We start from the raw sequence: 11,582 nt of genomic DNA on the forward strand, positions 1-11,582 counted from the left end.
CCTTCGGTTCATTTTTCACTCTAGCTCTTTATCATCCCACAACTCATCCTTAAAGTTGGAAGTAATAGTATTTTCAATATTATACTTATTTTCCAAGTTGATCTCCTCCTTAATCCCCAATGGCCTAGAGACTAGGCATCCTTATGCCAACCTAATTTGAGCTAGATGTGGGGGTGTTGGCTAGAGTTAGAAGCAATTTTGGGGAACCTGTTGGCTTCCATGTTGTAAAGCTTCTTCTTATGCATTAGATATCCAAATATAGTCATGCTTTGAATGGGGATAGACTAGCTTCAATCACAAGGATAAGGTAGGGAGTATTTCGTTTAATATTTAAATTGTAGGTTATAAATTGTTTTTGGATCAACTAGATCTTTCTCCACAGTTATCTAGATATACTTCAACCCAAAACCTCACATCCATATATAATAACAAGGTTTTCATATATTGAATGCCTCATCTTTATGTTGTCATCCTTCTTGTGTTGAATTCATCATTTGTGTGATGTCATCTTTCAGTGCGTTGAATGCATCATTTGGTGTCATCTTTTCGTGTGTTGAATGTGTCATCTATGGGTTGTTTTTTCTTTTAAATGTTCTCAAGTCTAAGTGAAACTATTAAATATAGCTTTAGAGTCGAAGTATTGATTTTTTACTTCGACAAAAAATGGAAATCAAACAATCTTTTTGGAGAAGGAAAAAGTTATAAAAATGGCCAATCCGGTCAGGGAAACCCAAGTTGGTGGCCAGGGTTGGACATGCGGGGAGAATATAATAGCAGTTTCTCCTTTTGTTATCCTCCACGATGTCCCAGGCTGAGAGGAATTGACGAAGGTAGTCCACAGAACAAGCGTTCAACTTGGTATCTAGCCCTAGTAAAGCAAAGAGGGCTCTCTCTATGAAATGACACGCAAGAGATGACTGAATTGTAAAGGATTTTAGGCTAGATAGCTAGGCTCACATGGGTTGTTCGAAAATTTAAGCTTTTGTTGCTGGATAAGGGAGAAAAAGAAGGTATCTAGGTCAGAGGGTTAAAGGATTACAATATAAAATATATGAAGGAGAAAGGTAGAAGTACTTTTGTGATGGATTTTAGGTTTTGTCGATGTAATATGGTGTTCGGAAGAAACATAAAGGTCCTTTTTTCCCATGGAAAAATCATAATTTTATTAATTAAAACAAAATTACATTTTGTAGATGCTATGGCGCATTGCATCAGCAGTGTGGCTGCTGATCAAATATCATGAAAAGAAACAAGTAATAAAGTACAGATGGGGGGGAAGTCAAGCTTTTCGCCCTTTTTTCTTCTCAACCTTTCTCCAGTCCCCTAAGACTTTAATGGACATGTAAGTGGTAGCGCTATATTAGCTACAGGTTGGGGGTTTTCTTTATCAGAATCTCATGTGTCTGATATGTGTTGTGATTTGGATCTGCTCATATCCATTGTTTCCGGTATCCTTTCCGACTGTGAATCTATAGTTTCTTCTGAATTTATGTCTTCTACTTCTAGTTCTTTGTTCATCTAACTAGTCTCGTTGGGGGTGACATGTTCCACCTCTTCTTCCTCCTCTTCATCCAAGAGTGGTGGAAGAAATTTCCATCCATTGGCTTGTTTCCCCGTTTTCTTCTTCCTACGAGTGTCTTTTTTGGCTCTTGGACACGTTCTTTGTAGGTGTCCTGTTTGTCTGCAGGTTCTGCATCTGAATGTTGTATTTTTATAATCTAAAACCTATGTCCAGCACCTCTGTCTATGCTTTAGTTGAATTTTATCTGGAAAGCCTTTTCTGAGGTCTACTTCCACACATATTCGTGAAAAAGTGTATATTCTTTCCTCCAGTCTTTGGGTGTCCATTTTGATGTAACACCCAATAATATTACCAATTCCTGCAAGTACTTGTCAACTCCAGAGGTGTATTGGGAGATTGTGCAGTCAAACCCAAACTGGCATCTTAGAGACAACCATTGTATTTACATAAAATTTTGGAAACCATGATGTGATGAAGAGTCCTGTGGACTCCTAGAACCAAGGTCCTTCCTGTATTACAAAGTCTCTAGCCTCCGTTGTAGGAAAGTTCACTATGAAGAACCCCTTGGAATATAGATGTATTTCACATTGTGTGGTCCAATTTGTGAAGATCCAATTAAATAGATCAACCGGTTTGGGCCAATAACATTTGAATCTACATATTATTGCTTATATTTCATATATAGTGCAGTGCTCATCTATTTCTGGTATATCTATGTTATATTCTGGTGTATGATTTAGTTGTTCCACGGCATATGGCCTTGCGTCCATAACTATTTTATTTGGTGCTACATTGGTTGTATTTTTCCCTTGAAGAATTTTTTTGAAGGATATACCTCCTGTTTTTTTCCCCTGATGTGTTCCTATAGTTTTTGTTGTACCAGTCCCACTTCCCTCAGCGCTATAAGGATTTTTGCTATTGTCTGCCACGCCCCCTCTTATTCTCAGATTGAGAACTATTATTGACAAAGATGCGATTTCGTAGTCCTTGAGGTACTTGGTGTCCTGGAGTACTCTGCCCCCATGTATCAGATTTTGTGATCTGGTGGGATATCCAACTTGTTGCAGTATAAGATTCTTCAGTTTATTTACAGAGTCGGTCTCTTTTACCCAAAGTAATTGTCTTTTTCCGGAAGGGGTTTTGACAAAAACTTGGAAGCTGTGGGTACTTACCGGGGATCCAGATTTTGTTGCAAGCTGAGAATGGCATGACCATGGATCTACAGATTCTCCTCGCCGAAGAGTGTGCTCTACATTCCCTATGCTGTGGCTGCTACTTCCCTTGGAGTGATCGTCCTTGCTGGGCTTGGATCCATCCTCTACGGTCTTGTATTCCCCTTTTCTTTTCTTGTTCCTGGTAGAAACCCTCATCTAGTACATCGCTTTCATCCAAAACCGAATCAGGTTTGTTGTTGAGGGCAATGGATCGGATCTCTCCTTGTTGGGTTTCTCATCATCATAGATCTTGTTCCTCGAGTGATTGCCTCCATAAATAGTCCCTGATGCCAGAGATGGGATCTTGTTTTCACTGCTTCGGCTCTGATGTCCTGCTATAACAGCCTTCAGCTCTCGTGCCTGTGTCATTTCATGTAGAAAAAAAAACATGCATTGTTTTGACCTTGGCATAGATGGTTGGGCTCACCATGAGATCTGTCAGGAGTAGCCCTGTGATAACTTCACCTGGACTGTTGACCCATCACCCATCTTGTGCTACCCAGCCCTTCCAAATGGCATCCTCTAATCCATTGTTGGTTGATTGATCTGATCAAATTAGGTGCCTGAATATCTTCAAAATGCTTGTTCCTATGATCCCTTGTCCCTCTCTGGATAAATCGTATCAGATCTAGAGGGGCGAGTTCAGCCATGATCTGAATAGTGGACGATCTGCCTCAGGGGAAGCGTATTTCGGTTTGTGGAGGAACCTAACAGCTGTTGTGCTATGTGGACCTCGGACTCCCTTCCTGATTACTCCTATGCTCCCCCTACCTTTGGTTTGGTGTGCGGTGGCCTTGCAGAGGGTAAATTCAGAAATCCTAGCCATCGCTCAAGCTTCTTAGTCCAAGAAACTTATAGGATTATCGAATGAGAAACGTAAATGTCTTAATGGGCATGAAAAATGAATTCTTTAAGCACGAGTGGAAATAACATATAATAATTTTCCATCGAAAGAGAGCTTAGTGAAAAGAATTTTGTTTTTAAACTACAAGAAAAACTATTGAAGAGATGATGAATGGAAAGAGAAGATAAATATCATTCATATAAAGTTATAACAAAGGAAAAATAACATCACGAACTTACTGTGCATGAATTCCTAAACAATAGCCATAAAATGTGTCCTTTGATTTCCAGAAATGTCAAATACAGGCTATAATAGTTTTCTCCTTAGATCTCCAACCTATGGAAAATGATTCTTCCCCATCTCATACAGGAAAATACAACATATGGCATCACATCAGGTCGAAAAATCTATTCAAGGCTAATCATAATGGCTTTGATGAGTCCTCACCTAAAAACTAGGATAGTTGAGATAGTTTCCACAATTTAGGCTAAAGTTTAGGAGAGCATATCCCTCATTAATTACAAATTTCCTCATAAAGTGAGGCAGAAACCAACTAAGAAACCTAAAGTAAAATTAATAGATCACAATATCTCAAAGTTTCCACGTTTCAGTGCTAAAAAATGTACTAGACCACATGGGTCACTCTAGGACAAGAAGGGTTGCGCCAGCCAGTAAAAAGGTAGCACTAGCATGCACCAAAACATGAATTTTTTCAGAAGGGTCGCACTTGTTGAGAGCTAATTTTGGAAGACTGTTTGGAGTCAATATGCATTCTTAAAGTTAGGTCAAGTAGCCCCACGTGTCTACTTTCTAATGAGATATCAAGCTCCAAAAAATACCCATGGGATGGCCTCCAAAACTTTATTTTTCCAACCTTACTTAGATGTGTTGCACCAATCGAGATTTAATGGTAGAGGCATGAAAGAGGTGAGGTTCTTTGAGTTTCTGACCAAAAGAGTAAACTTTCGTGCAAAACTAAACTGATATTTTGCATGTACTCATCATTATGCACCCATCCATGTCAAAAAGATTTCATTTGGATGTCATGGGCAAAAGGGTCACGCCTCTGTGTGCTGCTTCTGTGTGTCATTTCCTACAAAATTTCAGCAAAATTTCAAATTGCTCCAAAATTTTCAAAATTTTATCATTCGCTTCTATGAATGACAGGATAAACATAAAAGGATTTTTTAGCCACCAACTTCACTCTTTTACCTCCGTTTCTTGACTCCCTTTTTTTTGTCTTGGACTCCTTTCAGTCTTCTTTTCAAATTCTCAATTTTGATTTGTGTAATCTGATTTCTTGTTTGATAGTGGTGGGCCATGCGTCTCAACATCTGATTTTCCCTCTTAGCCTTGTCAAGAATATTGTTATATGGCCATTGACCTTTCCTAGCCAATATTCCATGACTTCATTGATTTCCATAACAATTATGTCTTCAATACTCAAATCCTCATTTAGTAGGTTTTGGTCTCTTTCCTTTTGCAACGCCCTTTTGAGACTAATTTTCCTAGGCCTCGTCCTTCCAACCTACTTTTCTTATTCATCATAATCATGATGTTGTAACACTACTTTACCTTTCACCTCTTGCATACTATCTTTAAGAAAGTCCTTCTCTAAAAATAGATGTTTTTCCTTCAACTGCTCATTTTCTTGCTTAAGGAAGGAAATGATGAATTTGGCATGTTAGGTTCCTATACCAATGGAAGTCATAATTTTGAATGTCTAAGGTTAAGCCTTGTAATATTGTACATACCTTTTCTTTCTGCAAATCTTTTCCATATTATAAAAAATTAAAAAATGTAAAGAGTGTCTGTCCTAAAAGATAAATCAAAGGACAAAAAGGATAAGAGAAGGTCAAAAAAATGAAAGTATATGAACCCCCAAAAACAAAAAGACCATGAAAGTGTGCAAGTAGAAAATGCCACTACTATTTACTTTATGCATAATAATTATTGTGTGCAACTTGTTATTCATTCCGCAATCCATGGTAATCAAATTGTTTAATCTTGGTTATTCCATGCTTTGACATTTATGTTTATAGATTAGAAAATAAAATCTGACCAAACAGTTTAATCTTGGCAGATCATAGTTAGTTAGAGAAAATAAAAGGAGCTCATAAGCTTAATCTGAGCCCTTGGATGATATACGGTTAAAATTAGATAGAATACTTTTCAAAATAAAAATAGATGAATAAGTGTTTGCTAGCTAAAATGCACCCAAAGAAATGAAAAAAATATGTTAGAGGTAAGAAATGGGTAAGTAGAACAAAGGTTCCTGAACTAAAAAGTTACTTAGGTCATAACATATGCATCATGCTTTGATACACATCTTTCAACATGTATGGTCAACTATGAAGGCAAAGATAGAGGTTTACAAGTGCATATTATTAACTCCCCCTCATTCACTTTTCCCCTTTACTTACTAATTTCCTATCTACAAATATGTTCTAAATACTTTTAATCCTACAAGTCAAAGAGGCTCGGAGCATTTCTCTGACTTTTGGTGGGACCGGACCCTCGGCTTAAATGACTTATGGACACAAGTACTATAACCCCCTTCATAAAATCATTTTCCCTTCATAAAATCCATTTCCCCTCATTAACCTAAGAAAACCCCTTTCCTTAAGGTTTAAACACCATTTACCTAAGAAAAGTGAAACCCCCCCAAGTAAATCCATTTTCTCTCAAAGACCCACTAAAAGCCTTTTTATCGAAAGTATAAATCTAAATGCGCAAACGCATACCCTTTGCCTCTTTACTTAGGAAAAACTCACTCCTCCCTCTCATTTCATATTAATTACTAATTTTATTAAATAAATCCCATTATAACCATTTTCTCGTAAATAAATTAAACCCCTATGTAAGTATCCCAACCCTTATTTTTAAATAAAAATTACAAAATTCACCCATATCTCGATATAACATTACTTAGTTTACATAATCCTAGTAAACCTAAGTTAACCCCATTATTAACCTCACCCGATTCCCTAATCGCGTAATTAAGCCCCGCTAGATCGCTTAACCCCAGATTTACTCATAAACTAATCCCAAACCATTGTGATTACAACCCTTGGCCCCCCCCCAATTCTCGTTCCTTTCCACTGCATAGCTCTTCCGCCCGACTATCGTGAGACTGCAATCACCCAGATCTAATGGATCACAACCATATTTTTCGTGCCTGATAGCTTAAATTTACCCACCTGATAAGGTGGTTTTCCCCAAACCCCCCAAGGTTACGTGTCAAGCTCCAACGCACATTGGGTGACCCCTTCCAAAAATCACCCATGCCACTAAAGTGGTGCCACAATCCTCAATACCACTTCCCCATCGTTTTGATAAACCGCTCATCCTTCATAAATATGAATCTTGCACCATATTTGAAAAGCCACCCGTTAGACTTTAAACCGTTGAAATCCCAGGTTTGCGTACCTTTCACCCGTTTAATTTTATAAACCCATGAAACCCTTTAGCACCACCATGAACCTCTGCAACGTAATTTCTCTTTCGCTCACATCCAAAACGATGTTACAAACCCTTTCCCAAGCATCCATGTGCTAGAGACCCATCATGCGCCCTTCCATGCAGAGCGGTTCTTTCCTAATTATTGTTGAATTTTTCAGGCTATCAGCCGAAGCCAGAACTTGGACATATAGTTCTGATACTAGTCACAGAACCGATTTACTCCAAGAGTTGACCAAGGAACCTATTAAAAGATTAAATTCAGAAGAAGAAGACCAATACACAGGAACAGAATATGAAGACAGTCAAACACAGAGTCGACAAGAAGACAACCTATACAGAGTATTGACATTCAAAACCAAGGAGCCAAACCAGATATGTAGTTAGAAGAAAAAAGATAAAACATTCAAAGACTTGATCAAAAACCAATTCTAGAGGTTGATACACTAAAAAAACATAATAATTTACTATTGAAACACACAATAAAAGCTAAATTGTAACCGTAAAAGGAAAGACAGGATAAAGATAGGTCATGAGAGTGAAAGAGTATCAGTGAAAGAAAGTATCAAATGAAAGCCAGAATTAACTAAAGACTCCAACATAATGATTCAAATAGAAAAGAACATAAATAGCTAAAAAAAAAAAAAAAACCATACCAACTAGCAATACCATAATAAAAGGGATAGCAATACCATAATAAAAGAGACAGCATGAAAGCAGTTCATTAGCTGCCTCTATCTTCCTGCGAGAAGATATTTGTATTGCCTCTAATCATGTTGTAAAGTTGACGAAACAGTCCGAGATTTGGATTGCCTCCCCAATAAGTTTCCAGAGTTTCAAAACACTTCACAGAGTGAAGTTGGCCCGCATAAGAGCCAGAGCCTGTTAAAAGCGAAAGCAAAATTTATGCTATGAAGATAATATTCGTTTCGTAGACGAGAGTTCGAATCTGATGCAACACAACACTCACGTTTTGATTTTAGCAGCATCACAGCATATCTCCTCCTGCACAAGGCAATGTAATTCAATAAATACAAAATACCCAGTCTCTGTTCAATACAGTTAGCAGGAGTTTTCCCTTTCTGAATTTGAATTCTAATTCAAATCCTTCCGAGTCTCCTGCATTTGCATTTTTACTTCAAATCGTCATGGCCTCTCTCGCATTCAACGCATTATCATTATCCCCAAAACCTGTTGCGCTGCTTCCCACCCGTTACCAGCCACAGAATTATGCTTTTGCCGTTTAGAGGCTCCCTCCATCATCCAGTGCCCGTTTCCAGTTGAATGCGGTGCCTCGAGCACATGAGATATTAAGCCCGAGAGGTCGCGGGTTCAAAACTCTTTGGTGTACATCGGCTTCAAAGAATGGTGATCCTGAAATCGAATCCTTTGCAGTAAAACCACGCATAGAGGTGGCCTCTGCCATGCCTGTGGTGATGGAATTCTATGCGGCAATCAACAAGAGAGATCCGAAAGCCTTGTCTGAGATCATGTCAGACAAGTGCCTATTCCACGACTCGGCTTTCCCCAAGGGTTTTGAGGGAAAAGAGGTAAGTAGATTTCAGGGTTTTATTCTATCTTACACTAAGCAATTTCTTTTAAAGATATAGATTACAGTCCTGAGTCCTCCATTTAGATTATAAAAGCCATCTCCCAACACAAGCAAAGATTTAATGAAAACCTTGAAATAAATAATCCCTCTCTTTTTATATACTGTTAATATTTGTTAACATAATAACATATGTGAAATGTGAGATGACTACAGGTCGTTTTACAATACATCAAAGATTTGATGGAAGCCCTGGGAAAGGACATGCAATTTAAAATAGATGGAATAAGTGAAGGAGATGATCTTACAGTGGCAGTGTTGTGGCATTTAGGTTAGTAATTTTCAGTGACATCAAGTATTAGATAATATTTTGTGTCTGTGTGTTGATATCATTGGTTTTTAATGCTAAAATGGTTAAACTTTTGCAGAATGGCAAGGACGAAAATTTCCTTTCTCCAAAGGCTGTGGCATATTTTACTGTGAAAAAGAAGGAGACAAATTATTAATAAGGTCAGATCTCTTAAACACCACTGTTGCAGCTGGGAGGAAGTTTATTAATAAGGTCTGGCACCATTAAGAAAACTTTATCTTCAAGTGTTCAGTACCATATATGTGAATTATGCAAATTCTTTTTACTGTCTGTAACAGGATGGTGCATGAGTTCATGGAAACACCTCTCAAACCGGGTGAATTGACTCTGGTAAGCAGTAGCTTTGATGGACATAAATATGGTTTAATTAGCCATATTTTATACGATTTCTATTAATCTTTTTAACAATTTATTTGAGATTAATGCACTCCTGCTCATTGTTTTATTTCATTTGTTTTGTGGCAGAGATTGCTGAAGACCATTACATCATTGTTTGAACAATTTCCACTTGTTGCACAAAGTATAATATAATCATACCTTAATATTTCTTTGATTTACAAGGTTTGCATGTAAACTCTTTACTTTATAAAACAATACATGTTCAGAATTTGAGAAATGAAAAGTCGATACAGAATTTTTACCCCATTAGAACCTCTTTACAAGACAATAATTCACTAACATTTTTCTTTTCTTTTTTGCCAGACTTTCTGGCAAATCCATATTATGCTTTTGCAGGGATGATCATGTTTTACAATAAGTATTTGAAACCGATAATTCGTCCATTCATAATATACTATCGTGGGCTATTGACTACTTTCTTGTACTGGGCAAATTGCCTTTTTCGAATTGTCTTCGAAATTCTACAGATTCTATCTGCTGGCAAATGATAGAAATACAATTATGTAAATTATCTTTATTCATTTTAAATTTTGAAAAAAGGTATTTTGAATTTGTTAGAGGAGATACAACTACCTCAGCTGTTATGTTTGAGATTCCAGATGAATAAATGGCAACGTCAAACACATGTAATCATTGAAATTATTTTTATTCATTATAAATTTTGGAAAGTTGTATTTAATATTATAAGAGAGTTTTTTTTGCGTAAATCACAAGAAATTTAATTTGTAAAGGCAAACCAACAAGTGTGGTTTATCGTCAAGACAAGTTGAATGATTAAATAGATAGAGCAGAAACTCCAACGGTTGGGTTGTTGGAGTCTCTACAGCTACTTTGATTCTTATGTTTGACATTGCGGTATAACCCATTTCCAAAGTTATACGAATATAATTTTGTGTTTGAATTCCGTGATGCCAAAGTTATACGAATATAATTTTGTGTTTGAATTCCGTGATGATCCACTGGTAAGTATATAAATTAATTTTGTTGATTAAAAAATTAAAACAGTGTATATTTTAAATGTTTTTTTTTTCTGCGTAAAGACTATTCTATTTAAATTAAAAAGAGAAAAAATATGTACAAAGAGGTTTGAACCTCTGAGGGCGCCAAAGCCATCCCTCTGTCAAAAAAACGTTGCAGATATTGTTGTTCTCTCTCTTTACAAAAATATTGATCATAACCTTGAAACCTCAACAGACCTATATAGACGCAAAGCTAAACAGGACATTACTGATTACTCTCCGTTAACAGCATTACAAAAAGGAGGCCTAGAATAAAAACACGGAGTAATTTTATTAAATTTACAAAAATAATTTAATAATTTAATTTATAAATGTCTTAATTTAATTCATATTAAATATGTATATTTTACTTCATATATGGAAAGTGGATTGTTTTTGTGACATGTGTAGGTGCCAAGGAAGTTTCCAAGACACCTTTATGTGGCCTTGAATGATCAAATTCGAATTTGAAGAGATAAACCTCATGGAGAAGATCAAGGACAAAAGGGGATTATGTGTCTAGATGGTTGAGAGATTTATGGAACTAAAGAGAGATTAGTGGATGATCATTATGAGTTTGTTACTCATCCCATTGTATAAATAGGAGTACAATCTCCTCCATTTGTAATCTTAGAATTTTGGAGTATGTAATCTTAGAAGCTTAGAGTTGTAATCTTAGAGTTGGTTTGTAATGGAGATTTTGAAATAAAGGATCATACTTCAATTTTGCTTCTACATTTGAGTCTCCATTGAAGTGGTGTGCTTGTGGAGTTATGGAGGGCCCCCATGGCCTCACTTGCATGCTTATTTCTCTATTTTAGGTATAATTCATTTTATGTTTTTGTTTGATTTCAGTTTTCAAGTTTTTGTTAAATGTTCTAATATTGGAAGAGTCTTATTTGAAAGTGTTCTTGTAAGAGAACTGTAAGATTTTAAAAAATTATTAGATCTAGGCTTTTAAGTTCTTATTGGATGTTCTAATGTTGGAAGAGATCTTGTAGAATATGTTCTTGTAAGAGAACCATAGATCTCAAACAATTGTTAGATCTAGGTTTGATTAGTTATTGAAATAGATCTTAATGAATATGTTCTTGTAAGGGGACTTTAAGATCTTGGACAAATTAGGAATCCTTATAAATCTATATATTTTAGATAAGCGCTTCTAAGTTTACCTTCCCTGGTTGACATTAAATTAAACTCTAATTGACATCATCAATTGGAACAAAA

The 11,582-nt window shown here is 36.4% G+C and overlaps 1 protein-coding gene across 1 annotated transcript; it reads left to right on the forward strand.

Annotated features, from left to right (window-relative positions):
- Positions 1-8,196: 8,196 nt before the first annotated feature.
- On the forward strand, positions 8,197-9,845 carry LOC149243088 (uncharacterized). The gene is made up of 6 exons (XM_089371114.1): positions 8,197-8,589; positions 8,805-8,919; positions 9,017-9,098; positions 9,237-9,288; positions 9,424-9,478; positions 9,661-9,845. The coding sequence occupies exons 1-6, from the start codon at positions 8,464-8,466 to the stop codon at positions 9,843-9,845; spliced, it is 615 nt and encodes a 204-aa protein (XP_089227240.1). The 5' UTR covers positions 8,197-8,463.
- Positions 9,846-11,582: the final 1,737 nt, after the last annotated feature.

This window comes from Pinus tabuliformis, chromosome 8 (assembly GCF_031772625.1).
Source record: "Pinus tabuliformis cultivar Carrire ecotype Pingquan chromosome 8, CPIR1, whole genome shotgun sequence".
Classification (NCBI taxonomy): Eukaryota; Viridiplantae; Streptophyta; class Pinopsida; order Pinales; family Pinaceae; genus Pinus; species Pinus tabuliformis.

Excerpts from the sequence above, each read along its gene's own strand:
- LOC149243088 (XM_089371114.1), top strand. The coding sequence starts at position 8,464 with ATGCCTGTGGTGATGGAATTCTATGCGGCAATCAACAAGAGAGATCCG. Across the intron at positions 8,590-8,804 it reads AGGGTTTTGAGGGAAAAGAG|GTCGTTTTACAATACATCAA; the intron begins GTAAGTAGATTT and ends AGATGACTACAG. Across the intron at positions 9,289-9,423 it reads AACCGGGTGAATTGACTCTG|AGATTGCTGAAGACCATTAC; the intron begins GTAAGCAGTAGC and ends GTTTTGTGGCAG.